Source organism: Lagopus muta, chromosome 21, assembly GCF_023343835.1.
Source record: "Lagopus muta isolate bLagMut1 chromosome 21, bLagMut1 primary, whole genome shotgun sequence".
NCBI lineage: Eukaryota > Metazoa > Chordata > Aves > Galliformes > Phasianidae > Lagopus > Lagopus muta.
In genome coordinates, this window is record NC_064453.1 from 1,213,599 (window position 1) to 1,238,892 (window position 25,294).

General features: G+C 52.8%; 3 protein-coding genes across 6 annotated transcripts in view; all 3 read right to left on the reverse strand.

Annotated features, from left to right (window-relative positions):
* PRDM16 (PR/SET domain 16) overlaps positions 1-14,215 on the reverse strand; it is a 212,125-nt gene extending 197,910 nt beyond the window's left edge. For 3 of the 4 annotated variants that reach the window (XM_048967893.1, XM_048967892.1, XM_048967895.1), the window contains exons 1-2: positions 14,140-14,215; positions 13,679-13,762 (exon numbers count right to left, since the gene is read on the reverse strand). In XM_048967893.1, coding sequence (XP_048823850.1) covers positions 13,679-13,745 — 67 coding nt within the window. In that variant the 5' untranslated portion in view covers positions 13,746-13,762; positions 14,140-14,215. Of the gene's footprint in view, positions 1-3,089; positions 3,198-13,678; positions 13,763-14,139 lie in introns of those variants that run through there. The other variant, XM_048967894.1, reaches the window with a different exon arrangement.
* Positions 14,216-21,685: 7,470 nt separating this feature from the next.
* On the reverse strand, positions 21,686-22,819 carry LOC125703443 (uncharacterized). The gene has a single exon (XM_048967925.1). The coding sequence runs from the start codon at positions 22,817-22,819 to the stop codon at positions 21,686-21,688; it is 1,134 nt and encodes a 377-aa protein (XP_048823882.1).
* A 686-nt stretch (positions 22,820-23,505) lies between these two features.
* LOC125703444 (uncharacterized) lies at positions 23,506-24,636 on the reverse strand. Its single transcript, XM_048967926.1, has one exon. It carries the CDS (start codon positions 24,634-24,636, stop codon positions 23,506-23,508), a length of 1,131 nt encoding a protein of 376 aa, XP_048823883.1.
* Between the last annotated feature and the right edge of the window lie 658 nt (positions 24,637-25,294).

A 25,294-nucleotide genomic window follows, 5' to 3' on the forward strand; every position in this document is an offset into this window, starting at 1 on the left:
GGGAGAGATGCGATGAAGGAAGCAGACGCCTCGGAGATGTAATAATAATAATAATAAGGCTCCAAAATTAAAAGCCCCCCAAAAGCTCCGTATATTTTTATCTTCCGTGTGCGCCGCGCTCTCGGCACTGCCCGCTGGACGCGGAGAAATCCGCTCCGTGAGCAGCGGGATCGGCCCCGCGCTGCCCCGCAGCCATCGGCCGGGAAGGGACGCGGCGCTCCCGCAGCCCACGGAGCCGCTCCGGCTCTGAAACTCGCGCTGCGACTCCAACTTCGTCCCGTTCCCGACGCTAAAAAACAAACGGGGCTGCGGGAGCACCGGCCGCCTTTCTCCGGCACGAACGTTTATTTTGAACTTAAACCGCAACCACCGCTCACCCGCGTGTGGTCTGCGAGCCCGTTTGTACTTTGCAAAGCCGGCTCGAAGAGTCGAAATGGAACGAATTGGCGGCGTGCGGGCGGCACCGCGCTCCGATGTTTGCCGCCCGGCCTCGCTCCGCCGTCACGGGGAGCTCCGGGACTGCCCCGCGGACGGAGCCCCGAGCCGGGGGGGTCACAGCTCGGCCAGCGGTACCGCCATCCATCCCGGGCCAGGGGGCGGCGGGGCTCAGCCCGGCGGTGGCCGCCCCGCATCGCACCGCACCGCCGCCCCTCGCCCCGACTTTCCGGCCCTGCCGGCGCACCGCAGCGAGCCGAGGCCGTTCCCGGCCCCGATACCTGCGCCTTCCTCCTCGCGAGTCGGCTCCGAATCGCCCGGAGTTCCCCTCTCACCCCCACCCCGGCTCGCATACGCACTTTCAACCCCTTTCCAAGTCAGGTAATAGAGTCGAAGTCCCAGAGGAGCTTCACATCTGCTTAAAATATTGTCCAATGAAATGAAATTCTACAACGTAGCCGTGGGTTTCCTACAACCGCCGCACGCCGCTCCCCCCCGGGTACATCGCGGTGCGGTGCGGGCACGGAGCGATCGGTACCGACCCGGAGCGACCCGCAGCCCCGCGTCCGTGTTCCAGCAGTTCTGCAAATAAATACTCCTGGGATAGTGAAACCTTAGCTGCGGGCTACTGTTTGGAACCGTGATCCCTCAAAAATCCTCCGCTGAAACCCCATAAACCGTTGGGCCTTGTATTGTATTAAACACCTGATGTTAATCAGAGCTTCCGAGCGGCCCTGTCCCGCAGTGCCCGCCCGAGGCCGCAGCTCCCGGCGCCCAGAGAGGAGGGCCGGGGGCAGCGGGCACGCATGGAGCCCGGCCGGCTTCGGGAGGAGAGAAAAGAACTTTTTAAATGGAAAATAATCATAATAATAATAACTAAAATAAAATAACGTCGATAATATTCCACTGTATTCAACCTCGCTGGCACAGCGCTCTGAAAACTGCTCCTTAAAACAACGCAACTCGAGCCGATAAGCGACAAGGATTTGGCTTTTCTTTTCTTTCTCTTTTCTTTCTTTTTCTCTCTCTTTCTTTTTTTTTTTTTTTCCTTTTCTTTCTTTCTTTTTTTTTTTTTTCTTTTAATAGAAAAAGTTATTATTTGAGTGCTTGTTCTTCAAACCACTTTATTGTAAAAATAAAAGGAAATCAAAGCCCGGCGGTTCCGCGGCTACCGCTTCCCGCACGCGTCGCAGCGCGGATCGCGGGGCGGCCCCGAGCGGAGCTGCGCTCGTTGGGGCGCGGAAAGTGCGCGGCTGCGGAACAACGCACGCGGCTGTGGGAGCGGGGGAAGCTCCGCGGGGTGAGACGCGGCCTCGGGGCTGCGGGAGCGGAGAGTTTCGGAGAGCGGAGCTGCGGGCCGCGAGAGAACTCGGGTACGGAGCGAGCGAGAAGAGGGAAAATAAATGAGAAAAGGAAAGGGAGAAACGGCCCCGTAGCGCTACAGAATCTCGGCCGAGGGCTGCGCTGTGATTTCGGCCACGACGAGAGCGGGGTCGGGCCGCTGCTCCGAGCTCCGCGCCGGGGCCCGTCAGCGCCGAAAGCCCGAACCGAGCGCGGGGTGCGCGGTCCTCCCGCAGCCCCTGGCCCGCACCTGAGCGCGGGATTTGCGCTCCGTCGGCCGAGCCCGACCGGCACCGCCAGCTCCCGACGCGCGGAGCGGCGCCGCTATTCCTGCTGCTCCAGGAAGCTCCGGGACCCCCGGACCCCCCAACGCGGAGCCGGAGGGGAACAGAAAGTACGGAATAAGGGCAGGAAGGCACGGGAGGGCGGCCCCGGCCCGGGGGAAGGCACTGAGCGGCCGCAGTGGGGTTTTCTGCCCCGTTCCTCCCCGCCGAAACCGCGCTCCGCTGAAAATCCGGCCTGAAACGACTCGAAAGAAAGAAAGGAGGAAAGAGGGGCCGGGAGAAGACGGAGGAAAAAAAGCCGCGCAAGACTTACGAGCTGCAATTCCACCCCCAAGTAAATTTTAAAAAATTAAAAATTAAAGACACTCCCCCGCTCCCCTCCCCCCCCCCCGCGCCGCTTCGCCCCCGGCCCGGCCCGCAGCGCTGCCCGATGCTCCGGCCCTGCGCGAGGCCGCTCCCGCTACGCGTTCTCTCCCTTCGCCCTCCCGGATAATTGTTTCCGAGGCTGGAAGGGCCGCTTTTTTTATTATTATTATTATTTTTCTTTTCCGTTTGTCTGTGCTGTCTCTCCCCCCCCCCCTTCACCCCCCCCATCACCCCCCCACCTCCAGCTCTAAGTCTCTTTGCATCGCGCAGGCAGATGCCAAACGCAGACCTCTAGCGCCCACTATTTCAAAAGCCAGGAATATTATTTCACAAGACTTGGAACGACTCAATAAAAAAAAAAAAAAAAAAAAAAAAAAAAAAAGTTGCTATCCCCTTTCGTCAACTTCGAGCTAACTTTCGCTTTTCTCCCCCGGCCGCCGGCCCCGCGCAGCTCTCCCTGTGCCCGCGGCTCCCACTCCCCGGGCAGCGCGGAGCAGCGCGGGGCCGCCAGGGCTGCGCGCACCCGGAGCGAAGAGCGCGGCTCCCGCCGCCGCCGCGGGCGCGCAGAGGGGCTGTGGGCGCGCAACCCCCGGCCCGGCTCCGCGCGGCGCTGCCCGAACCCCGCGGCGGCGGTACGCGGAAGAAGGGAGAGGAAGGACCTACTTTTGGGCAGTTTTCTCGCCCTCGCCTTGGATCTCATCGTGTCGGCTTGCGGATTCCTCTCCTCCTCCTTGAGCCCAGAAGCAGCTACACACTATCTTCATCTCCCAAGCATTGTCAGTTTGGACACCTTCGCACATGCGCACAGAGCATTCAATCTGACACCCTCACCAGGGCCAAAAAAACTTTCCAATGTATTCATCATCATCGGGGTGGTTGGTTTTTTTTTCCCCTGTCCTATCCTCTTCTCCAGACCACTTATCTCTGCCCCCTCCTCTCTCCGCGCACCAGCGCAGCCTTCCCCCGATCTGCCCCTTTAAGACAGACGCGCAGCGCTCCGACCCCTCCGCGCAGCGCCCCTCGGAGCGGACAGTGCCCGCGGACCCGGGTGCCATCCCCGAACGAGGTGATTATCGCTGTTATTCCTGCTATTCTTACTATTACTTAATAGCAATGCCGTCGAGAGTTTGTTCACGGGTGTCTCCTCGGAATTCGTACGCGTTTTAAACGCGCTTTTCTTTTTAATCCGAAATATACATAGATATATAATAACGATTATTTACAGCAACTTCTCAACGAGTTTGTTTATTTTCTCCCTTTTTACCCTTTTCCTCCTCTTGCCCCTTTCTGCGCGGGGGGGTTCCTGACTCCTAACCAGCACCAACTTACACTCTGTGCCGTACCGGCACGGCTCTCTTTTGTACGGGGATATTTATTTTAACTACCGGCGTCGCAGAGCTCAGCGGTAAAGCTCTTCCTACCCCAATTTATTCACTCATTTCGACGCGTTTTGACCGGGAATATATATATATATATATATGTATATATATAAAATAAAACAAAGCGAATGCCGCGGTGCGGCTGCCTGTGTCCCGGGGCCGCCCGGGCCCAACCGAGCCGGGCTGGGCCGAACCGGGCCGGGCCGCCCGGGGACAGCGGGTGCCGGTGCCGCTTTCTTCTGCGTTCCAGGTGCCGCTGGGAGCGCTCCCGAGAGAACGGCCGCTGCCTCGCCGGGGGAAGCCGAGAGACCCACGGACAGCCGAGAACAGGGGGGTGAGAAACCAAATATATATAGATGTACGATCATAACACCAGTAAACCCAAACGGTGCCCGTCGTCCCCGGAAGGGAAGGTGGAGGGAGAGCGGGCAGCTCCTCTTTGAAGAAAGGAGCGAAGTGTAAATAGCCCGGTGATTGATGTGCTGTCTTTGACTGCGGAGAAAGCACTGTTTGAATTCAAGTGGCCAGGTCAGATGGTCACGGAAGAAGGTTGAAAGGTAGGATTTAATGAGATTAATATGGAGAGAGGGAAAGCGCGCGCCTTCGCCAAGCTTCCCCAAAATAAAGGGCTACGGGGACGCGCTGATGGTCGCGCACCGACGGGGGAACCCCGAGCGCAGCCTCCGCGGGTGCGCCCGGAGCCGCAGGTGGGACCGGGGGCCGCGCTGCCCCTCCGCAGTGACCTCCGGCTGCGGCCGGGAGCGGCGCGGGGCCCGGCGGGTGTCGGAGCCCGCGTTAGAGGGACGGCGGCGGAACGGGAGCCCGAATGCAACCCCCGCGTCCGGAGGAAGGGAAGGAGCAGCCACGTGTCGCCCGAACGCTGAAGCGGTGCGCGGAGGTTCCTTCCTCGGAACGCGTGGGGAGACCCGGGCGTGGGTAAACCGAGCCGAGCCGCTCCGGGAAACGGGATCCCTCGTGGCTGCGATTCGCTGAAATATTTCTCCCCGCGACCTCGGCGGCTGCGTCTCTCCGAGGGGAAGGGAAAAGTGCAGCTTCGAAACGCTGCCCCGTTCATTTCTGCCCTTTCCCGGCGGCCCCGACCCGAAGGAACGCCGCGCTCAGGTGAGCGCTCCGTGAGCCCCGGGCCGGGAACACGGCGAGCTCCGCGGATCTGCGCGGGGCTCAATACGGCCCCGCAGGGAATTGTGCTGGGGCCAAAGCCCCGCACCCCCGAGTTCCGATTCTCCACAGCAAATAGTTCAGTTCCTGCGGTAAATGAGCGCGCAGCGGAGCCGCGCGTCACCGAGACCCACTCGCGAGTATTTTAAGAGATGAGAAATGTTTTCGGGGCTGTGTGTACGCGGACACCCACCTTCCCACCCCCCCACCCCCCCCCAGAAAAAGGCTTTATTTGATGCTTCTGCAAAGGAAGGCACCGAGGAGCGATCGAAAGATCGAAAATCGCCGCGCGTCCCGGCGCCGCGTGGCCGAGCCGAGCCCTCGCGTTTCTGTTCTCCTGTTTCCTTCTTGCTGCTGCCGCGGTGCTGGGGGGGGGGGGGGGGCAGCGGGGGTCCCTGCGATGGGGGGTTGAGAGGCGAGGGGTAAAAAGAAAACGAAGAAAAAAAAATTGAAGGGAACGAATTTTTAAGCGAGGTGCGCTGAGGACGGCAGAGTTGTGCCGGCCCCGAGCGGTGCGTCCCCGCCGGCACCGGGCGCAGTGCGGGGCTCGGGGCACAACCGCAGCCGTTCCCATCCCGCAGCGGCGCAGCCTACACCTGTTGGAGCGCTTCCACCCAGAATCGGAAATTAATGAGCGGGGAGGGAGGGAGGAAGGGAGAGGGGCCCAGCCCGGGTGGCCTCAGGGAGCCCGCAGCCCCCGGCCCCGCTGGGAGACCCCCGCGGGGCGATGCGCAGAAAAGCGCAGCCAGGACCCTTCTCCCCTCTGTGCCAGGGGTCCGGCCCAGGGCTGAGGCCAACGGAACCCGCGTATTAAGGCTCTACAGAGCCCACCTCTCGCTGCTGTTCGCAGCTCCGTGTCTGCTTCCCGGCCCCGCTGCCACCCGTTGCAGCACCGGGTGCCGCACGCACTGCGGAGGGGCGGCGATGCGCTACGGGCACCGCGACCCCCATCCTAAGGGCAGCCCCGTCCCCAGCGGCCCTCGGGCTCACGGGGAGGCGGGGAGAATCGGGACACGGCCCTTCGCCACTTGTTGTGCCCAAGTTTAAGCACTAAAGAAGATTAAAATGGTTGGGACGGCGCGGCTCGGCGGCATCTCCGCACACGCAGCGGAACCCTTCTCCCGTCCCGAGGATTTGCGCATAAATTCCTCATTGTTTCCTCGCAGCGTCGCGGGGAGATTAGAGCAGGAATTAATATTTTAAACTACGCAAATGCCCGTGGCACAGGACGGGTCAGCGAGCCCCGAGAATGTCACACGCTTCCCCGGAGCTTTTCCCTTCCTAATCTGCCATTAATAAGCGGAGGAAGCACCCACACAACGACCACATTGTAATTAAGGGCTGCCTTAAACGCACGCAATCAAAGAGCGGCTCGCCCCGCCGGTGCCAAGGAATTTCATCACCTTTCGGGCCCGGCTGCGTGCTGCGGGCACAAGGGGGCGGATAAGGACAGCGCTGGGGGCGGCGGGCAGCGCACCCCGACCCCGCACCCCGCCTCAGCCGCCCTGAACCCTTCAGGATCTCCTTCCCGAAGAATTTCCCCCGCTCCTTTTTCAAGTGCTTTTGTTATATTTATTCTTCCTACTTATTTTTATTATTCTCAGATGCCTTTCAGAATGACCGGGAAGCACAAGGACAGAAAAACGCGTTTTGTGCATCAGCCGCGCTGCTTTGCGCTCTCACACTCCCTCTATTTATCTGCGCGCAAAAGCCGCGCAGCGCAGCGCTCTCCTGCAGCTCGCTGCCCCACCGACACCTCTCCCTGCACTGAAACACGCTCAGCAGACGCTGTCCTTCTTATTTCTAGCAGAAGCTCTGGCTCTCCCAGCCCTGTAAACACGCGGTATAAATCGGCCCTTTCGGATTTTCCCCCCAAACCGTTCCCAGCCCCAGGAATTCCTCCAAATTCGTTACGCTGCTCGAGGCCGCGCTTTGCAGGGCCGGGGAAAGGTAACATCGCCCGTCTGAAAATAACGAGTCACGAAAAGAAAAGCAACGTTCACGTGTGAATATCGAACTTCAACCGTATTGTCACCGCCGCCGTAAAAGAAACGCAGCAGCTTGCTTTATTCCAGGAGAGCGCGACCATTAAAGAGAACTTGAGGAACCCTAACGATTATTTCTTTCAGACGTCGGAACGCGGCCGCGCAACGCGTGGGGAGGAACGCGAGCGGGCAGCGGTGCGCGCTGCGCGGCGGGGCGATGCGGGCAGCGGTCGGGGCTCCCCGCACTGCTTTCTCACCCCCCGCACATTGCGCCCGAGGCAACGCACTGGGTACGTCGGTTTTCCCCTCGCACTTAGCGGCACGGCCCTTCTCAAGGTGAAGGCGCGGAGCCGCCGCGGTTCCCTTTGAGGGGCTGCAGCAGCGCAGCGCTCCGGGGGCCTCGCGGCCCCCGCACCCCAAAAGATATTTCCTCGATTAAAGCTTTACGGGGCGGTAGGGTTAGAGGTGGGTGAGCGAACCGAACCCCGGCAGCACTTCAGGCGCTGCCCGCCGGGCGGCCCCCCGCCCCACCCGCTGTAACGGCCAACACCCCCCTTATGCCCCCCCATCACTTCGGACTGCAGCGGAGCCTTCGCACGCTCTCCCCCCGCTGACGCCGGCTGTATAATTATTAGCTATTAATTGAGTTCAAGACCTTTTATGGCTATGGGAAATGAGGAGTCCGACCACTAATCCCGAGAAGGGTCTGCGCGCAGCCAAGAGCTATGAAAAAGCCATCCAGGGCTGGCTGGGCCCGGCCTGACACAGTGCCCCTGGGGGCTGTGGGGGGAAGCATTAACGGGGGGGAAAGAAAAAAGAAAAAAAAAAAAGAAAAAATCATTAGGTGAAAATTACAGAAACTTTAAACCGACGGGTTGCATTAAGGAGGGCCTTTCGGAGGCCGCCCCGCTGAGATGGGGGGACCGGGGTGGGGGTCCCCGCACGGCCATCCCACGCCGGGCAGTGCTGCGCTCCGAGGGACGCAGCCTTATCTTGCCGCGCTGCCACCTTCCAATTAAAGTGCCCCAAATTGCCAAAAGGCTGATTTGCATGCAAGGAGCTGCGTTCAAAGATGCTAACGCATTGTCTCCCTCTTAGAACTTAACATTTCTCTCTTCAGTCCCCACTTGAAAGAAGTTTTAGAACAGTATTCAAAGACTGTCCAAACGAACAAAACCTTCCCCTTTGCTCGGGAGAGAAATCCGGTGTATTCAACACGAGGGCATATTCTCAGAAGTTTGCACATTTTGTTTTCAAGGCTGTATTGGTGGTGCCTTTTTCCTACAAGCTTTATTTTTTTTTTCAGAGCGCGACTCAGACGCCTGAAAAAGATTATTAAAATAGAACATCATACAGATTTTTTTTTTTTGCACTGTTTAGAATTACTTCCCTGGAAGAGCTTTTTGTGCATATCCCCCCCAAGTCATAATTAAGAACACTTCTTTTTTTTCGCTAGCAAACAGGAAAAGAAAAAAAAAAAAAAGAAAGAAAGGAAAAAAAAAGAAAAACACAAATCAACCCCATTTCCAAACGCTCCTTTTGCTTTAAGCCCTCCCAAAGCTCTGCGCATCGGAAACGCTTCTCTGCCCCAAATCCACCTGAAAACCGAGCAGGTATCGGCCATGGGCAGCGGAACGAACCGACGGCCGGCAAAGCGCGCAGAGCTCGGTGAGCGCTGAGTTTCCAAAAGCTTCCTAGAAACCCGACACGATCTTTGCCCCCCCCGCACCCTCCAATCTTAAGGCAGTCACCCCAACGAAACGAGGATGCTGAACTCCTTTTGCGAACGCGATGAACTGCAAAGAGCCGCCGGCAGCCCGTTTACGAGCAGCTCCTTTTTACAAAGATGCGTAAAGGGTGCAAACAGGGACCCGACGGGACGCGAGCGTATTTTATTAATTTAATACAAAGCAGCTTAAAAATAATAATAAAGCAGTCGGGAGCGTAACTGGGGCTGAGGAATGACACCAGCAGGGTGCGGTGTGACCCCCGGGGAGCAGCGGATGGCACAGGGACGCACGGGGACCCACCGAACCCCTGCCCCCTCCCCACGGCGCACCGCAGCCCCCCGGTTTTTCCACCTCCGGAGCTTCCCCTCTGCCTTAAGGCACGGGGATCGCTCCCGTGGAATAATGCGCAGAGCACAAAGAGCGCCTGTCCTCGGGTTGGTAGATCATAAGCAGGGATGGGAAAGTATTTCACAGCGCCTGGCGAGTTCCCGGCGCTGCCTCCATTCGCCTCAGCCCAAGGGAAAGCCATCAGGACCAGGAGTTCATTTAGATTTAACAAATTAATGAAGACTTACTGCAGAAAGTAACTCTGAGAACATGTGTTAAAACGCAACAGAAAGAATTTCATCGATTTCCATGCGAGATGGATGGTGTCCAGGAAGAATGAGTCACCCCGGTTCCTCGAGCGGAGCGCACGGAGCGGGGCTGCTCCACGCATGGGCTGGGACCGCAGCAGCGCTACTCCGGGTGGGCAGCGCCTCGGGAACCGAGCAGCTCTTCTCAGCACCTGAAAGCAGCGGTTTGGCAAACCCATCTCTGCCCCGGTATCGCTTCGGCTACACGGAACCGCTCAGCCCAGCAGTGGCGCACAGACAGGACCGAGCAGCCCGGCGGTTAAGGCACAGGGAAGGGAGCACTGAGCCTCTTCTGCACAGCACAGCAATGCCCCATTCGAGGCTGTTAGTCCTTCTGCTACTTTTTTTTCCTCCCCCACCCACATATTTACTGTTCTGCTTTACAAGGGTTTGGTTTCATCACCACATGGGAGATAGAGATTCTTGAAGCCCCCAAAGCATTCCCTTACCAGCTCTGTTCTGACACTACAAAGGTGATCCATTGCACCCAGTTTAACTGATGGAGAAGCCTCTCCAACCCACGGGCACATTCACTGCAGCACTTTTTATTTCACAGGTGGAAGAATGAACTGTCACATCTCAAGGGATTGGGACGAGCTGAAATCTCAAGGTATACCAATGGGAGCAATGGAGCAACAAATGCTGCAGCACTGTCAGTTTTTGCCTCAGCTCTGTGTGCAGCTGGGTTTGTGGATGCCATGATCCATCCATGCTTCTATCAGCCTATAGTCAAGTCCATGGGAGTTTCAGCCTTGCTGTTTGGTTTTCACTCCGCAAATTGTCCACACAAGCACTATGACAGCACAGGGAGCTCAGCAGCTCTGTGATACACTAATTGATGGATAGCTGGAAGAGGCAAGCTTCATTTCAAAAAGCAGTTAGAAAATGAAATGCAAATATATACAAAATATTTAATGGTTTCTGTGAATATAAATGTCCCTCTACCTTATGACTGCTATTTTCCAGCCAGCTTTCCAACCAGAGCAGTCTCTGTGCTTCTGTATCTACAATTGTACCATTTATAAGGCAGTGGCCCACCTTGCCCATGTGCTTGTTCCTACAGTGACTCATATTCCACTGGGTTTATTCCTGTGAAGACTTTGTGTTGAAACAGAGGAAAGAGCAGAAACACCACATTTAGGAAAACACGCTTGTCATTCCCTGTCAAAAACAGAGAGCTCTGCTTTACCTCCTGTGCAGGAGATCCCCTTTTACAATGGGCGTAGCATTCAAAATAAAAATTAATTTGATACCTGGGCCAAGTGAAAGCTTTGCTGAATGGCTGAGTTTACTCGATATCTCAAAAACAGCCTTTCTAGAGGAATACTCAGAGAGGAAACAAACTCATGAATTACCCAGCTAAGGCATGGCGGAGTAACTTTACTTTCATGCTATCAATCTAAATCCCCTCCAATCAAACTGCCCTGGGAAAGGTTACCACTGCTTGCTGGCAGCACTGCCTGAATTCAAGGAGAAATTAAGTACCCATCACTGCAGTGCAAGGTCCCAAGCAGCACACAAAGCTGTGCACACCGCCAGGTTCTGCAGGGCCATTCCTTCCCTGCCCTCCCAATTCAGGAGCAGCACACAACCCCTGCCTGGCAGATCTCATCACCACAGCTGTGCCAATGGAGAAGCCCTGGGGGGCCACAGCAGCTCCTCCTCTTGTAGACCTGGGGATTTCAGCTTTAGCACATTCAGGCACTACGAACCACCCGTGGTGGCAGCCCTGCAGGTAAAACTGTATCCAAATGACAAGACCTTCAGAAATCAATTATCTCCAGTAGTGCCTGCACACACTGAGGTCAGTATTCAGCTGCCCTCTTAATATCAAAAGAAAAAAAAAAAAATGGACAAGGAGCCTTAATAAAGAACCAATAATTGCAATTAAAAAGTTGCAGCTCAAGAAATCAAAGGCATTGGTCTCAACTTTCAGCCCTCCCTCATCAGTTCTGTATACCACAAAAAGCAAAATAAAGTCTGAAACACCAAAAAAAAAAAAAAGCAAAGTACTGTCAGCTCAGAGCACAAGCAGTTAACATTCACAAGCAGTTAACCAGAGAAATGCCTCCTTATGTGCACCATCACTTGTACCTGGCACCTGCTGTGCCACACACCACACAGGGAGCAGAACCCCAGTTCTGACAGGGCTGTGATGCCCCGGGTAAGAGCTGCAAAGCCAGAGACCTGAGCACAGCACCCAGCATCCCAGCCATTCTCCTCTGCCCAGCACTAAGGCCCACTGCCTGAGCCCCTCCTGGTTGCCCCACGTGCTGCCCCCACAGGAGAGGGAAGAGCCACAAGAAGCATTTCTGATCCTAAAGCAGCACAGCGAGCTGCAGGCCTGCGCACACCCAGCAGAGCAGGAACACCTTGGTGGGCATTTCCAGAGCATTTCATTCTCATGGCACCCCAGGCAAAGAGGCCCTGCAGAGAAGCACTGCTCCACGTGGCTGTCAGACTGAGACAAGCTTCCACATCCTCCATCTCTCAGCTACACAACAGCACCAGAAATGCTGTTTCCTCCATACACCCCAAACCTGCCTCTGGTTTTCACTGCTGACTATTCAGTGCCCTGAAACAGCTGTGTCACGAGCTGCTGGGCTACCACTCAGCTGCAGTTCAGTTCCTTCGGTATAAATGAGATGAGGAAATAGTTTCATTTCTCTAAAGTATAAAGTTAAATAGAGTGAACTGAAGTTTCTTTAAAAATAATGGAGTGAGATCACCCGTACAGTGATTTAAACGCCTCAAATAAGAGCAGTGCTTGGGTTTAGTGAGTACAGCCTGGGGAATGGGAGCCCCAGCTCCAGCCTTTGGGGGATGCTCAGGGGGGAACATGTTTTCTATGCAATTATTACCAGCAGCTTTTTAGCTCCGCTCAGAATGAGAATCAATTACAGATCACAAAGCAACTTGATGTTTCCAAGGGAATCTGAGTCTTGTTATAATGCTCAGCCAAACAAAGCATTGAGACAGAGAAGGACTCATCCCCAGGCACTCTGGCCACCAAAGCCAGCTGCTGGGGCAGCACGAGGACACAGCACTGTAAAACATGGGAGAAAGCTTCAGGCACGTGGCCATCCCAAACCCGCAGTACAGTCAGAGCAACAGAAACCCAGAACACATCACTCAATAATAGAAACACAGCAGTATAGTTGATGAGAAGAATCTGTGCTTTTGTCACTGAGATTGCTGCATTTTATATACAAAAAAATTACCATGGAGGAATTTTATTCTGGAAGGATGAGAAGAACGTTAAACTTCTTTTTTATGGGAGAAACAGAGATACAGAGCTAGCTCGAAAACTGAAAATCTCTCATGCCCTGATCTATAAATAAAACTAGTTGGGATTTTCTTTTGTACTAAATTTAAAGGAAAGCCTTTTCCATAGAGAGTTTTCTTTAAAACAAACTATGCCCCAGAAGGAATGTAATGACGGTGTTTCCAACAAGCAGCATGAATGAATTAAACAATAAACGCAGTAAGAAAGCAGCTGTATTTTCTGTAATAGAAGCAGATGGATTTGCAGCTCAGACATGGCTGCTTTCTCAGAAAGGAGAGGACAACCCCTGACACTCCATCCAGGGCCTTGGTTTCAGTGCAGTTCACACTCCAGCATCACAAAGACCTTCGAGGTCAGCTCCAGTGACCAACAAATTCCATGTTTTATTGCACGCTGCACCAAATCACTCAGCTCTCTCCTGCACATCATTTACAGTCCATGCAGGGGAAAGGAGAGAAGAGGAATCAGCTCTGTTTGACAGTCAGGCCAGGTCCAGCATCAGCACACACCAACCAGTGCCCAAATCCCATCCTTGTTCAATCTCACCCCTTTGGAGAGGAACCTCGAGGTCTCCTGCAGTGTCTCAGCTCAAACCCCCCACATCTCCCTCCTCCTTACACCTCCCAGTATCCCACCAGCAACACACATGCAGAAACTCCAAAGTAACAATGCTAAGAAGCCTACAGCAATGCTGAACATCCCACAGTCACAGCAAGCTCAGGGGCACTGCAGAGACCTGCTACACTTCTACACAACAGCAGTATTTGCTAATTAGCCCAGCAACAGACACTAATTACACTCATTTCATGTTCCAAATAGATACCATCACCTTTAACTCCTGAGCAAAGCACTAACTCAGCAGCACCAAACACACACCACCACGTTCCACTGCAGAACCAACAGTACTCAAATTAGAGCAGGTGACCCTGCAGTAAACCAGGCTTCCTAGAGAACAGTATCTTAACAATTAAGTGCAACTTCGCCTTTAATTTGCCTCCAGCCTCAGAACTTCCCACCACCAGGATTTTTAGACAAGAAATAGCTTTTCTCCTACTTACATTTGCTGTTTTCTTCTCCCACTGCAGAAAAGAGACATCTCCTGATGCCCAGAAATTGGGTCCCCATAACAGCAGCAATCAGACCTGTAAGAAACACTGCACCATTAGATGAAGGAGACAACTTATTTCCTTACAGCAGCTTCCCCCCAAACCCCACTATAGCCTAACAGCTACAGGCAGCAAATCAGGAACTCCTGAAGCCCACAGGGAAGCAGTTGGGATTCAGTTTTTCTTCCCAATACAAAAGCTCCCAATATCACAGAGGTTCCTGCTAAAGCCACAGGTTGCCCCGCACCTTGCTGACATGCACCAACTACAGGCATATTTCAGTGAGCCACAACATTGAACGCAGCCACAACACAAAAGCACAAAACAGCACATATTTAGTTTGTGTGGCTTCGATTCTTAACACTAAAGAAGCCTTCAGACCCTACTTCAAAGGGGACAAAGAACATACGCACCTCAGAGCAGGCCCAAGTCCCCTTGCTGATGGCTGAACACTGCCAGCAACCTCCTCCTCCTACAGCAGCCTAAGTCTTCTGGAAAGTTCTCCAGCCCCACTTATATATAATTAGTCAGTTTGCCACAGGTGCCTTGATTAAGGTGAGTGGAGCCAGCTGGACTTCATTCAGCTCATCAGGCCTTGCTCCCCTTGCAGCTGGCCATGGGCAGCCCTGTGCCTGCAGTGTGGTTGGGTTGCTCCCCTGGTGCCAGGGCAGCAATGAGCATGAATTTCCTTATGGATCCATCCATACTGGGAAGGATGAGGTGAAACCATTGCAATAAAAATGTTTTCTAAGCATTCTGATAAACCGGATGGGTTCCTCTTGAATGTCAGAAAGGAAAATGGATTTACTGCATTACAAATGGAGGCACCACCCCGTGCTGAAGCAGCTCAGCTGCCTGGGCAGAACAGAACCAGCAACTGATGAGCTGTGGGTAGGGGGTCAATAGTTCACAGCACCACCTGGAGCTCCTGTGTGCCACTCAGGCCCCTCGTGTGCTGGGGGCTGCCCAGAAGAGCCCGCTATGGCAGTGCTGGTGAATGTGGCCGCTGTGGGGCAGAGCCCATCTCCTCCATGAGGATTGCTGGGCATCCCCAGTGCTCTCCTTTCACTTCTCCTGACGTTTATTTGCAGTAACTGCATGTTTCACAAGCACAAGGAGTCAGCTTCCTCCTGCACACCATGCAAATGCACAAAGCGCAGCTCAGCATCATTTCACCTGCTGATATTTCTGTTTCCAGAAGAGAGCAGGAGTGTTGCTAAAGGATAAAAACCAACATGCGCATGCAAGCCTTTCCCAGCAAGCTCTGATGGATGGGATGTGACACACCGGTGCAAAAAGTTTTGGCAAAAGCAGGGATTTTAAATTGCTCTGCTCTATTTTGCTGTGGTGGGAGTTTTAATGCAGCGTGCTTTGCCTGGAAGCGACACAACAGAACAGACGGTCATCTCGAATGCATTGTGGGAAAGAACAAAACAATTCTGCAGCCCAAGATGCACTGAGCACAGCACACTGCTCACCTATTGCCCAGGGTACGGCTTGTGGGGCAGCTCCTGGCAGCCCATGGCACGTGGATGCTGTGGGCTTAGGACCCCTAAGCAACATGGGGTCCTTCGGTGCTGCTCCGCAGGCTGGGCCAGGAAGAGCGCTCTGCTTCCTCTCTTCCCCCTCTCTCTTCCTAATGAAATCTTTCCATATTATTAATGGCTAGGGTGGATCTATAGAGTGTGTTCCTTCCAGGATTTTCTTGTTTGCTGTAGTCTTCAAATTTTCCAGTTCATTTCCTATATTCCTGCTCTAAAACCCCTGCCAAAAAAATCCCCGAAGCACACTTTGGTACTTGAACAGAAAAAAGGAAGAAACATTCGAGAGCTGACATTTGATCCAGAGTCTTGTAAATCAGTAGCAATTTTCCCCTAAAATCAGAGTCGTTTCCATCAGCAGATGATGGCTCCTCAAGGTGAGTTTTTATCTAATTAACCACGTGGATGCATTTTGATCACTAAAATAGGCAACGCTGTATCCAATAATTGATGTGAATTTAATTGTCCCGGGGCGTTCAGCCAAAATGTAAAGCCTGGACTTAGGAGAGAGTATTTAATCAGGTTCCTTTAGGAATTAATTGATTAGGAATGAAATTAATGAAATGGATTGATGCCTAGATGTCCCCAGTGACACCAGCTCCCATGGCCAAAGAAGAAACAGGTACCCAAGGAAACGTTCCTCATTCATAGACTGGAATATTAGAAACAAAGCAGCTATGTAATCCCCCATGGAAAGAATTATTTCGGTTTCATGTAATCCCTCAGCAGAAGAATTGGAAACATTACAGACTGTGCTGATATTAGAGCTGGATGCACGGTGGTGCCAGCTGGAACAGGTTGGGAGCTGGGGAATTCCTTGGGACACTCGAGGAGAGAAAAATTCTGGAGTTATTTCATGGATTACTGTTGTTTTTAATCCCTTCCGTGGCTTCTGAAAGAAAATCTCCACACATGTAGCTCAGACATGAAGGCTTCTCCGTAAACATCAACTGGAAACAACAGTGGTTGGATGGGACTCAAAGTGATGGGACTGCTATCCAGTGAGTCAGGCTGCTTGTTTCCAGGCTGTTTGGGGCCATCTGTGCCTCAGGGAGGGACCCTCCATCCTTTGCCTACGAAGGAATGGCAGGTGATGCTCAGAGGCCTGCTGACCACCTCTCAGCTGCTCTGCAGGACGTCCCCCCCGTGTGTGCTGACTGTGTTCCATGCAGGCACAACCAATGAGCAGCAGCTCAGCGCAGAGCTGGAGAGCTGAGCACCCCGGATGTGCTTCAGAGCCGTGGAGATGTGGCTTTGAGGAATGTTGGGCAGTTGGCACAGGGTCAGACTTGGGGCTCCTGGAGATCTTTTCCAACCTTACTGATCCTATGATTCTAAGGACGATGACCGACTAGCCAGAAAATGTGCTCTTTGATAAGTGGAGAGTGATAAAAGCCCAGCAGCTCGGGGGCAGGTGGAGTCTTTCTCCCCACTGTTTCTCTTCTTAACCTGTGTTTAAAGTTACTGAATGGGATGAACCCAGAATCTTGGTGATTTGCCCTAGGAAAGACAGAGCAGCTCTGAAACACAGCCTCTGTGCGGCAGCTGGAGCTGAGCTGGTTCCTGTGGCAGGCTGGGAGCCTTCCTTCCCCTCAAAAAGGAACAATGATCTCATGGCTGTAAGAAAAATCAGGTCTGACGTAAATCTACGGAATACAGTGGGTTTAAAACAGCACAGCTGGAATCAGCATCTGGCCTATTGTCTGGGGCACCTTGAGAGCCCCCGACTCCTCCCTCTGGGGGCACGTGCTTCTAGGAAACCTATATTACTTTGGCTGAAAGACAGCACTTCAGAGAAAGCCATCAGACCACCAGCACCGGTTTAATAGTTCTGCTGTGTTGTTCTGAGAATTACTGTTTTGTGTAGGAATTCGGGAATGACCCATAGAAACAACTTTGGCAGCGTGCGTGTTTCCCTTCGGATTTGTCGGGGTAGCGAAGGATCTGAGGAGTGGAGCGTTTCCAAATCTTCTCAGCTCATCTGCATTACGGGGCTGAGTGGCTCAGCAGCAGCTCCTTGGCTTGGCTGAGGCCGTGACGCCAGCAGGGCCGTCGATCCGAGATGTCCTGAGAGCTGTGGTGGTGAGCGGTGGTTGTTAACGCCACCAAGTTCCCCTCCCTGCTCCTTGGGGGCAGAGATTCACTGCAAAAACAAGCAGTAAATCCTGCCGGGCTGCAAGCAGGCTGATTAAGACAGATGCTCTGAACTTTGGGATAGCGAGGACGTGGTTCCGTGTGGCCGGCTGTGCGCAGGCTCTTGGAAGATCCTCCCTTCTCAGACACAGGAGTGGGGTGGACAGCAGCACCACAAACCCTGAGAGCATCGCGTGCCTGGGGCTGTATGCCCTCACTGCTCTCCCACGTTGTCCTGTGTGAGCATCAAACTGCAGACACAGAACCCATCACCTCGGTTGGAACGGCCATTACAGACCCGGGCAACACGCACACTGCCTGTCCCACATGCTTTTCCAGTTAAAATACTTGGCCTGAGAATGTGGGAGGTAAAGAAGTTGCGTTTTGAGGTCTTTATGAAACATAGCTCACATCCTCTGATTTATGCTCCTTGGGACTCGTTCTGTGTAAAACATTTAGCTCGCTCTACTTTAGATAAAAGAAACATCTGAAGCATTGGTTGTTTTGGAGTTTCTCATTCTTTTCTCTCATATATCTTCATAAAATCTCAGTGCCAGACACAGTATTCTAAGTTCAGAGCCTCTCCTCTTGTTCCTGCACTCCCTTTTCTCCAGCACTCCCTGCTGCTGGCACCACTGCAGCCCTGATTCCACTTTGCCACTAAGTGAGGACATGGGACAATGCAGAAAGCAGAGCATGGAGTGGCAGCTTCCCCTGGCTGGAGGTGCATTTTAACAGACCCAGTCCTGAACAGATGTGACAGATGCTTTTGTCCATCTTATCACGGATCCCAGAACCATTAAGGTGGGAAAAGACCTCTGAGATCTCCAAGTCCAACCACAACCAACCCCACCGTGCCTGCTGACCACATCCCTCAGTGCCACACCTCCACTGTTCCTGAACACCTTCCAGGAGGACTCCACCGCCCCATGGGCAGCTGTGCCAAAGCATCACTGTTCTTTCTGAGAAGGCATTGCTCCTGCAATCCAATCTGAACTTCAGTGGAGGGCCTCCCCTGCCCCATCCTTCTGCTTCTAACACCATTTGGGACTGTCCGTCGGTGCACAGCGACCTCCACCACGCGGCTGCATGCTGGGTGCCCTGAGCCGCCACAGCTCCTACTGGCTGCTCCTGTAGTCATAGAGACACAGCCCTCAGAGAAATCAGAGTCAATTTAGGCACCTAATGCTGGGATGCCTGAGAGTGAATTGGTTTTGAATTAATCGAGTAAAACAAGGCAGTGAAAACCCACGGAACACGTTGGTGTGGAAGCTGCTCCTGGGGATGGAGCGACAATGCATACTTTACCCCTTGAATTTTTTATTAAGAGCTGGGGTTTTTTTTATTTTTTTATTATTGAATATGAATATTTTACACATCCAAGTTCAGAACAATGCTTTTTTTGGCTGCCTCTGCACTTTTCATGGTTGTGTACCCTTGCATTGCATAACTGAGAGAGATCCATTTACACACAGGGGAAAGGGGACTAATGAATCTCAGCAACGCTCACTTTACTGTCTGTGAAAAAAAGTGCTCTGAAGTATTCCAAATTAAAGAAAAAAAAGTCCACATATAAAATAGTTGCAAAGAATGGCTTAATAAAATCGGCGTGTGCATGTGTGCACATGTGGGTGCACGTGTGTGTGCAATGCCTGCAGAGCTGAGCATCACCATGGGGACACAACGAGGCTCCTGCATGGCTCTGCTGGTGCTGTGCTCACCTGTCCATCCATCGCCATCCTTGTGCTGTGCTCACACAGCCCAGCAAGGACCAGGGCAGGGGATGGGAGATTGAATAATACAGATAATAACTATTTGTCTAGTGGGTATTTGAACCCGGCCTTATTATTGTGCAGATGACAACAGGGAGGAGAGGGGGAAAGCAAGAGCTCTTGTGCATTTCTCAAGAGCTCATGGGCAGGGTGACAAGAACTGCATTGTTTTGGGTAATCAGCACGCATTGTCCCAGGCTGACACTGCTGCATACCAATAAAACCTTCAGATTCACTGGGAATAGGGAAAGTGCAAAATGATGAATTGTTTGACATTTAAAAGAAAATAAAGGGCTGTTGCTGAACTGAAACTTAAATGAGACTTGGGGAGGGAGGGGGGGAGGGAGGGCAAAATTACTGGGAGCAGGTTGAGATGCTTACGTGAGCTTAGTGCAAACTTGCCCAATGATTTTGTGTGTCTGATCTTCAGCTACTTTCCGAGGCCAGGCAGACCCCAGGCACTCACATGTACCATGAGCCCAGAGGACTGGTGGGGACAGATCAGAGGGATCACTTTCTGTGCCATGAGGGCAAAGGGAATGCAGTCCCCAATCACTGACATCTTCAATGTGAAAATGCAGTCTAACTGGAGTAATGAATTCCCAGTGCCCTGCGCGGTGATGGAAGCACAAGGTGACCAAGGAGTGCAGGGGCTGATAAAGTCTCCTGGAACACATGCCAACGTCTGCTATCTCACTGCGTGCCCTTGAGCAAAGTCATGTCTCTGTGGTAAATGGAAGCAGCCAGGCCAAGCCAATGCTGTGGGCGCTACGTAGCCGTAATAACGGTTTGTTGAATGATTTTTGGCTGCCAGGAGCTGAGCCAGCTCCCTCGGCGTCGAACCATTTTGGTATCAGTGAATCCATTGCGGATGACACTGGGCAGCACTGTGCTCTGCAAGGTGACTCTGCTACAGGCACGCACAGCTCTGCTAGGTGTCACTCTCCAAACACGTTTCGTGTCTGCATCAGTTGTGCAGTTATCGCCTGTGCTGCTTCGCTTCCCTCCTTCCTGACAACCACCTTGACTTGCACGCTCTCTGGGGTTCCCTCTGCTCTCCAGCACTCTGCTGTTTGCATTCGTATTTGCATTAGATTATTGGAGCAGGAGTCTAAACACTTAAGTTACTGCAAATCCCTCCTCATATGGAAGTTCAGTGAGCTGTAAAATATTTAAACTGTCTACAGTCGTACCTCGTTTGTTTACACATATCCAGTGGGCTGCTAAAAGGTAACATACTGTAATAGAAGAAAGATCCAAGATCGCTGATTCAGATTTCATAACAGTTCTGAAAGCACTCTGCATACTTGCATTAACTTGATGCAGCAATGCTCAGCTCCACTTCTGAAGCTGCAGGGCCCAAGCGGAGCAGCAAAGAGATGTGTTTCACCCCAGGCCCATTGCTTTGTGCTCCGGAGTCACCCACAGCTCCTTGGCCATGTTCTCTGCTCTTCTATCTCCCCCTCCTCTTCTGTTCACCCTGCTGGGGAAGCACGGGTTTGGGAGCAGCTGAGTATGGGTTAGATGTGGCCCCATTCACAGCACTTGTTACGTCTTGTAGAACAGGAAAACAGCACCGGGATTCTTCAAAGCACAGGGAGGAGCAGAGGGATGGCTGATCAGTCCCAGGGCAGCAGAGGGCATCAATGAGTTTGAAGATTCACCTCCAGCGCTGAATGAAAGCAGACACGGGGCTGAATAATTCATAAGGCAGATTTCTTCTCTTTTTCTACTTGCACTTGTTGGTATTGAGTGAACCCAACAAGTTCTCAGATATATCCTGGGGGTTTCGGGAACAATTTTTGAACAACACATAAATCATAGCACTAATTAGGTTCACAAATGATGAGAAGATTTCTACTGCCTGATTCAACGTAGTGCATGTATTTGCAGATGTAGATAAAGATGATCTCTGAAAATACACCATTTCCTTACGCTAGAATATTAGTTAAATCCCACAGGTGGGCAATGTTTTGCATGATGTGACACAGCAAATCACATGGTGAGGCCACAGATGGCACAGAGGTGCTCTAGGTCTTAGGCAGCCAGACCCACTTGTTTCCATTCTGTGGGCAAGACCAAATGTAGCGGCTCAGTCCTCTCTGAGCTTCTCCAGAACAGCTAGAAGCGATGGTGAAGGGTCAGCAAGCCCCATGGGCCCTCTATTTCTCCATCAGAAGTCTCCTTCCACTCTTTGGAGGTTTACGGTGTGTGGCAGGGAGCCAGCCCCCCAGGCATGAGCTGGAGGTGCCTCGTTCTCAAGTGTTTAAAAGTCTGACAAACTGTTTGCAGTTCTAGCAGGGATCAACACGCTCCTAGAATTAAAACCTACATCTTGGAGAGCAAAAATGCTCTGAACAAGGACTCTTTCTTCAGCCCAATGCACAAGGGATCTTTCTTTACTAAGCTATAAAATCACTTACTACAAATCAATTATTTTTTGTTCTGATTTATTAACTGCTCTCCAGCTGTTCAGATTGGCACTTAAGACAATTCCTGGACGGTCATACCTCTCAATAGAATCTTCTCTGGAGTACCGTTGGTCCGACTTCGCTGTAGTCTTCCCTGCTCACCCACATGTTGCGAAGCGACGTTAAGTTGGCGAGCAACGAGGCGCCGACCCACACGGAATGCATCCGATTTTTTGGCGAGATGATCTTGATGCGGGTTGTGCTGGGGACTTTTGCCTGGAGCTCCTTCAGGAGCCTCTCCTTGAAACCTCGGAAAAGAGTGGAGCCGCCCACGAGCACCACGTTCCTCAGCACGTCCATCTGGATGTGCGCGCAGCACCTGGCAGCGCTCTGCAGGATCATCCCCACCACCCCTGCTCCTTGGATTTGCACCTCTGCAGGTGCAAAAAGCGCCTCAGGAGCTCGGAACAGCTGATCTCCTGCCTTGACAGTCCTTCCATCAGGCAGCATGTACTCGCACATCAGATTTTCAGGCTTTTGCTGCATTTTTTTAATAGGATCTAAAGCAACATAGCACAGCTTCTCCTTCATATCCCTGACTATCTCCCTCTCTGTTGGGCTCACAAAGGAGTGCCCCGTCTCCAGGAGGAGCCTGGCCAGGTACTTGGTGACCCCTCTGCCTGCAAAATCCAGCCTGGTAACACCCTGCAGCAGGCAGCTGCCTCCATGGATGGGGACGGTGACGGTGACGCCGTCTCCACTGTCCAGCACCATGCCGGTGGTGCGGGCGCAGGCATGGAGGGCTGCCAGCCCCTGCAGGGCCACGTAGAGCGCGGGCACCTGGAAGCTCTCAAACATCAGCTCAGCCATCTTCTCTCGGTGGGACGGGGGGTTGAGGGGGGGCTCGGTCAGCAGCAGCGGCCACTCGCTGGGTTTCACTCTGAGCTCGTGTTCGTACAGATATCTCCAGATCTTCTCCATGTTGTCCCAGGATGTCACCATTCCGTTTTCCATTGGGTAAGTTAAAGACAAAATGCCTCTTTTGGACTGAGCCTCCTCCCCAACATACCAATCCCTGTGCTTCATCCCAATCATGACAAACGTGAATTTGGGGTACCCCACAATGGTAGGAATAACTGAACGGGGTGCCTGCTCCCCTGACAGCCCGGCCTTGCACTGCCCAGAGCCATTGTCAAAAACTACCACTGGGGTCCCAGCTGCCGCTATACTTGACATTGCACACAGGATGGGCAGCACTGCAGCACCAGAAGCACCCGAGCATTCTGTCCCTGCATCACAAGAGGGCACAGCCCCACCCAGCTCACAAAGCCCACGGTGGCATCTGCCATGGGTGCTTGGGAGGGAAGCTGGGTGTTCACACTTCCCTGATAAATTGCGGCAGAGAATCAATGAATTTTTTCAGGCCCTCAGGCACAGAGGAGGGTCGGCTACAGTAATTGCATTTGCATTGATTTATATTTGGATTCTGTTTGGGGGTTTGCTGGGCTTTGAAAGGAAACATTTTTAATGAGGTTAGAAATAACATGCGATTTGGCTTCAGAATAGAAAAACCCAGATATTGCAAAGAGCTCAGAGGGAAGAACCTCCAGCAGAGGAGGTGTGCTGCTCCCTGAGAGGCTCCTAGAGAGGCTATGTGACAGCTGGGAACCACTGCATCCCTGTGACTGTGAGGAAAGGAAGGAAGAAATGGTGAGGTGTATAAGCAGTGCTCCCCTTGGAGAAGATAAGCAGTAAGAGGAGTCAAAGCCCCGGTTAGCAATGATTTCATGTTTTATTTCCACAAAGGATTTGTCAGCCGGGAAATGCGCAGCAGTTTCAGCCCCCTTCTGCTCAGTCAGCCCTCATCAGGGCTTGCTGTTCACGCTTTGCTATGAAGACATCCACTTGGTCTGATGTTCTCCTTAACATTTCCTGTGGATGACAGCTGCCCCAAAATCCCTGTAGTCCCTCACAGTGATCCACATTGATTTGAAAGAGGTCAGGCAGGAGAGGATGGAGGCCCCGACCCACACGCTGTACTTTCTCTCGGGGGGTGCAATGATCTTCACGAGCATGCCCACAGGCACTTGCAGGTGCAACTCCTTCAGGATGCGCTCCTCCAGGCCAGGGAAGAGCGTGGATCCTCCCGAGAGCAGCACGTTGCCATACAGATCCCTGCGCACATCGATGTCGCACTTTGTGACGCTGTTGAAGAGCATTTTGTGCACGCCGGGTGCCTCAATGCCAATGTTTCCAGGTACAAAAAGGGTCTCTGGTGCACGAAAGAGCTGGCTGCCTATCTGGATGATGTTGCTGTCAGGTAATCTGTATTCTTTCATGATCTCTTCTGGACTTGCTTTCATTTCCAGAGCGGGGTCCAAAGCCACATAGCACAGCTTCTCTTTGATATCTTTCACGATTTCCCTTTCAGCGGTGCTAACAAAAGAGTATCCGCTCTCCAAAAGGAGCCTCATAAAATACTCTGTGATATCCCGGCCAGCAACATCCAGCCTGGAGACAGCATGGGGCAGGCAGTACCCCTCGTAAATGGGGACGGTGTGGGTGACGCCATCCCCGCTGTCCAGAACTATGCCTGTGGTGCGGGCTGACGCGTAGAGGGCCAACGCAGCCTGGACTGCGACGTACATGGCGGGCACCATGAAGCCCTCAAACATGATCTCCATCATTCTTTCCCGGTTCTGCAGAGGGTTGAGGGGGGGTTCTGTCAGCAGCACGGGTCTTTCGCTGGCGTTCACTCTCAGCTCGTAGTCGTAGACGTGTCTCCAGATCCTTTCCATGTCATCCCAGGATGTAACGATGCCGTGGTCAATGGGATAATTCAAAGTCAGGATCCCTCTTTTGGACTGAGCTTCTTCTCCCACGTAGTATTCTTTCATCCCAGCTCCCAGCATTGCAGATTTGACTCTTGAGCGACCAACGATGGATGTGATAACTGACCTTGGGCCACCGTCACCTGCGATCCCTGCCTTGCACAATCCAGACCCATTATCAAAGATTACTGCTGGGACATCCAAAACGCTGGGGTCAAACATTCCTCACAGAGCTGACAGCTCCCCAGAGCAGCTCACTGGCAGCGTTTTTCTGTTTTTTCAGTGTTTTCACTGAGTTTTAAAGGTTGGTCACCGTTGCCAGGGCAGCCTCCTTGGGGGTGTGCAGCCTGGGGGTGGGCATGTCTGCCCCCAGCTACCTCATAAAGGCCAGTGATAGAATAATATATTTCCCTGCAAGATACAGCATTCCAAACACTTCCTGGAAATGGCTAGGGAAGCTGTGCCACGACTCCAGCCAGGGGAACCAAGTCCCATCCATAGGCCACAGACCATCAGAGGTATCCCCATATTGAGCCTCACAGCATCTGTTTCTCAGAAGGGCAGGTATTGCAAAATACATTTATGGCAATAATAAAAGGCTTCACACTTAGCTTAGCTACTTACATGTAATTCTAAGAGCTGGTGAAGATTAGGATAGTTTTGGCTGCCTACAGGTGCTAACTGCATTGCTGGTTTGCTTTTGTGCAGAGCATCTGCACTGGAAGAAGGCATTTTGCCACAAATGCTTTTATAGGAAACTTCTGAAAAATACTTTTAATAGGTAGAACTACGTTGGACACTGCCTGTGGCATTCTGGAGTCCTTTTTTCTATCCCAATGCTCAACTTAAAGACTATTTTTTGGTAAAAACACAAAGGTGA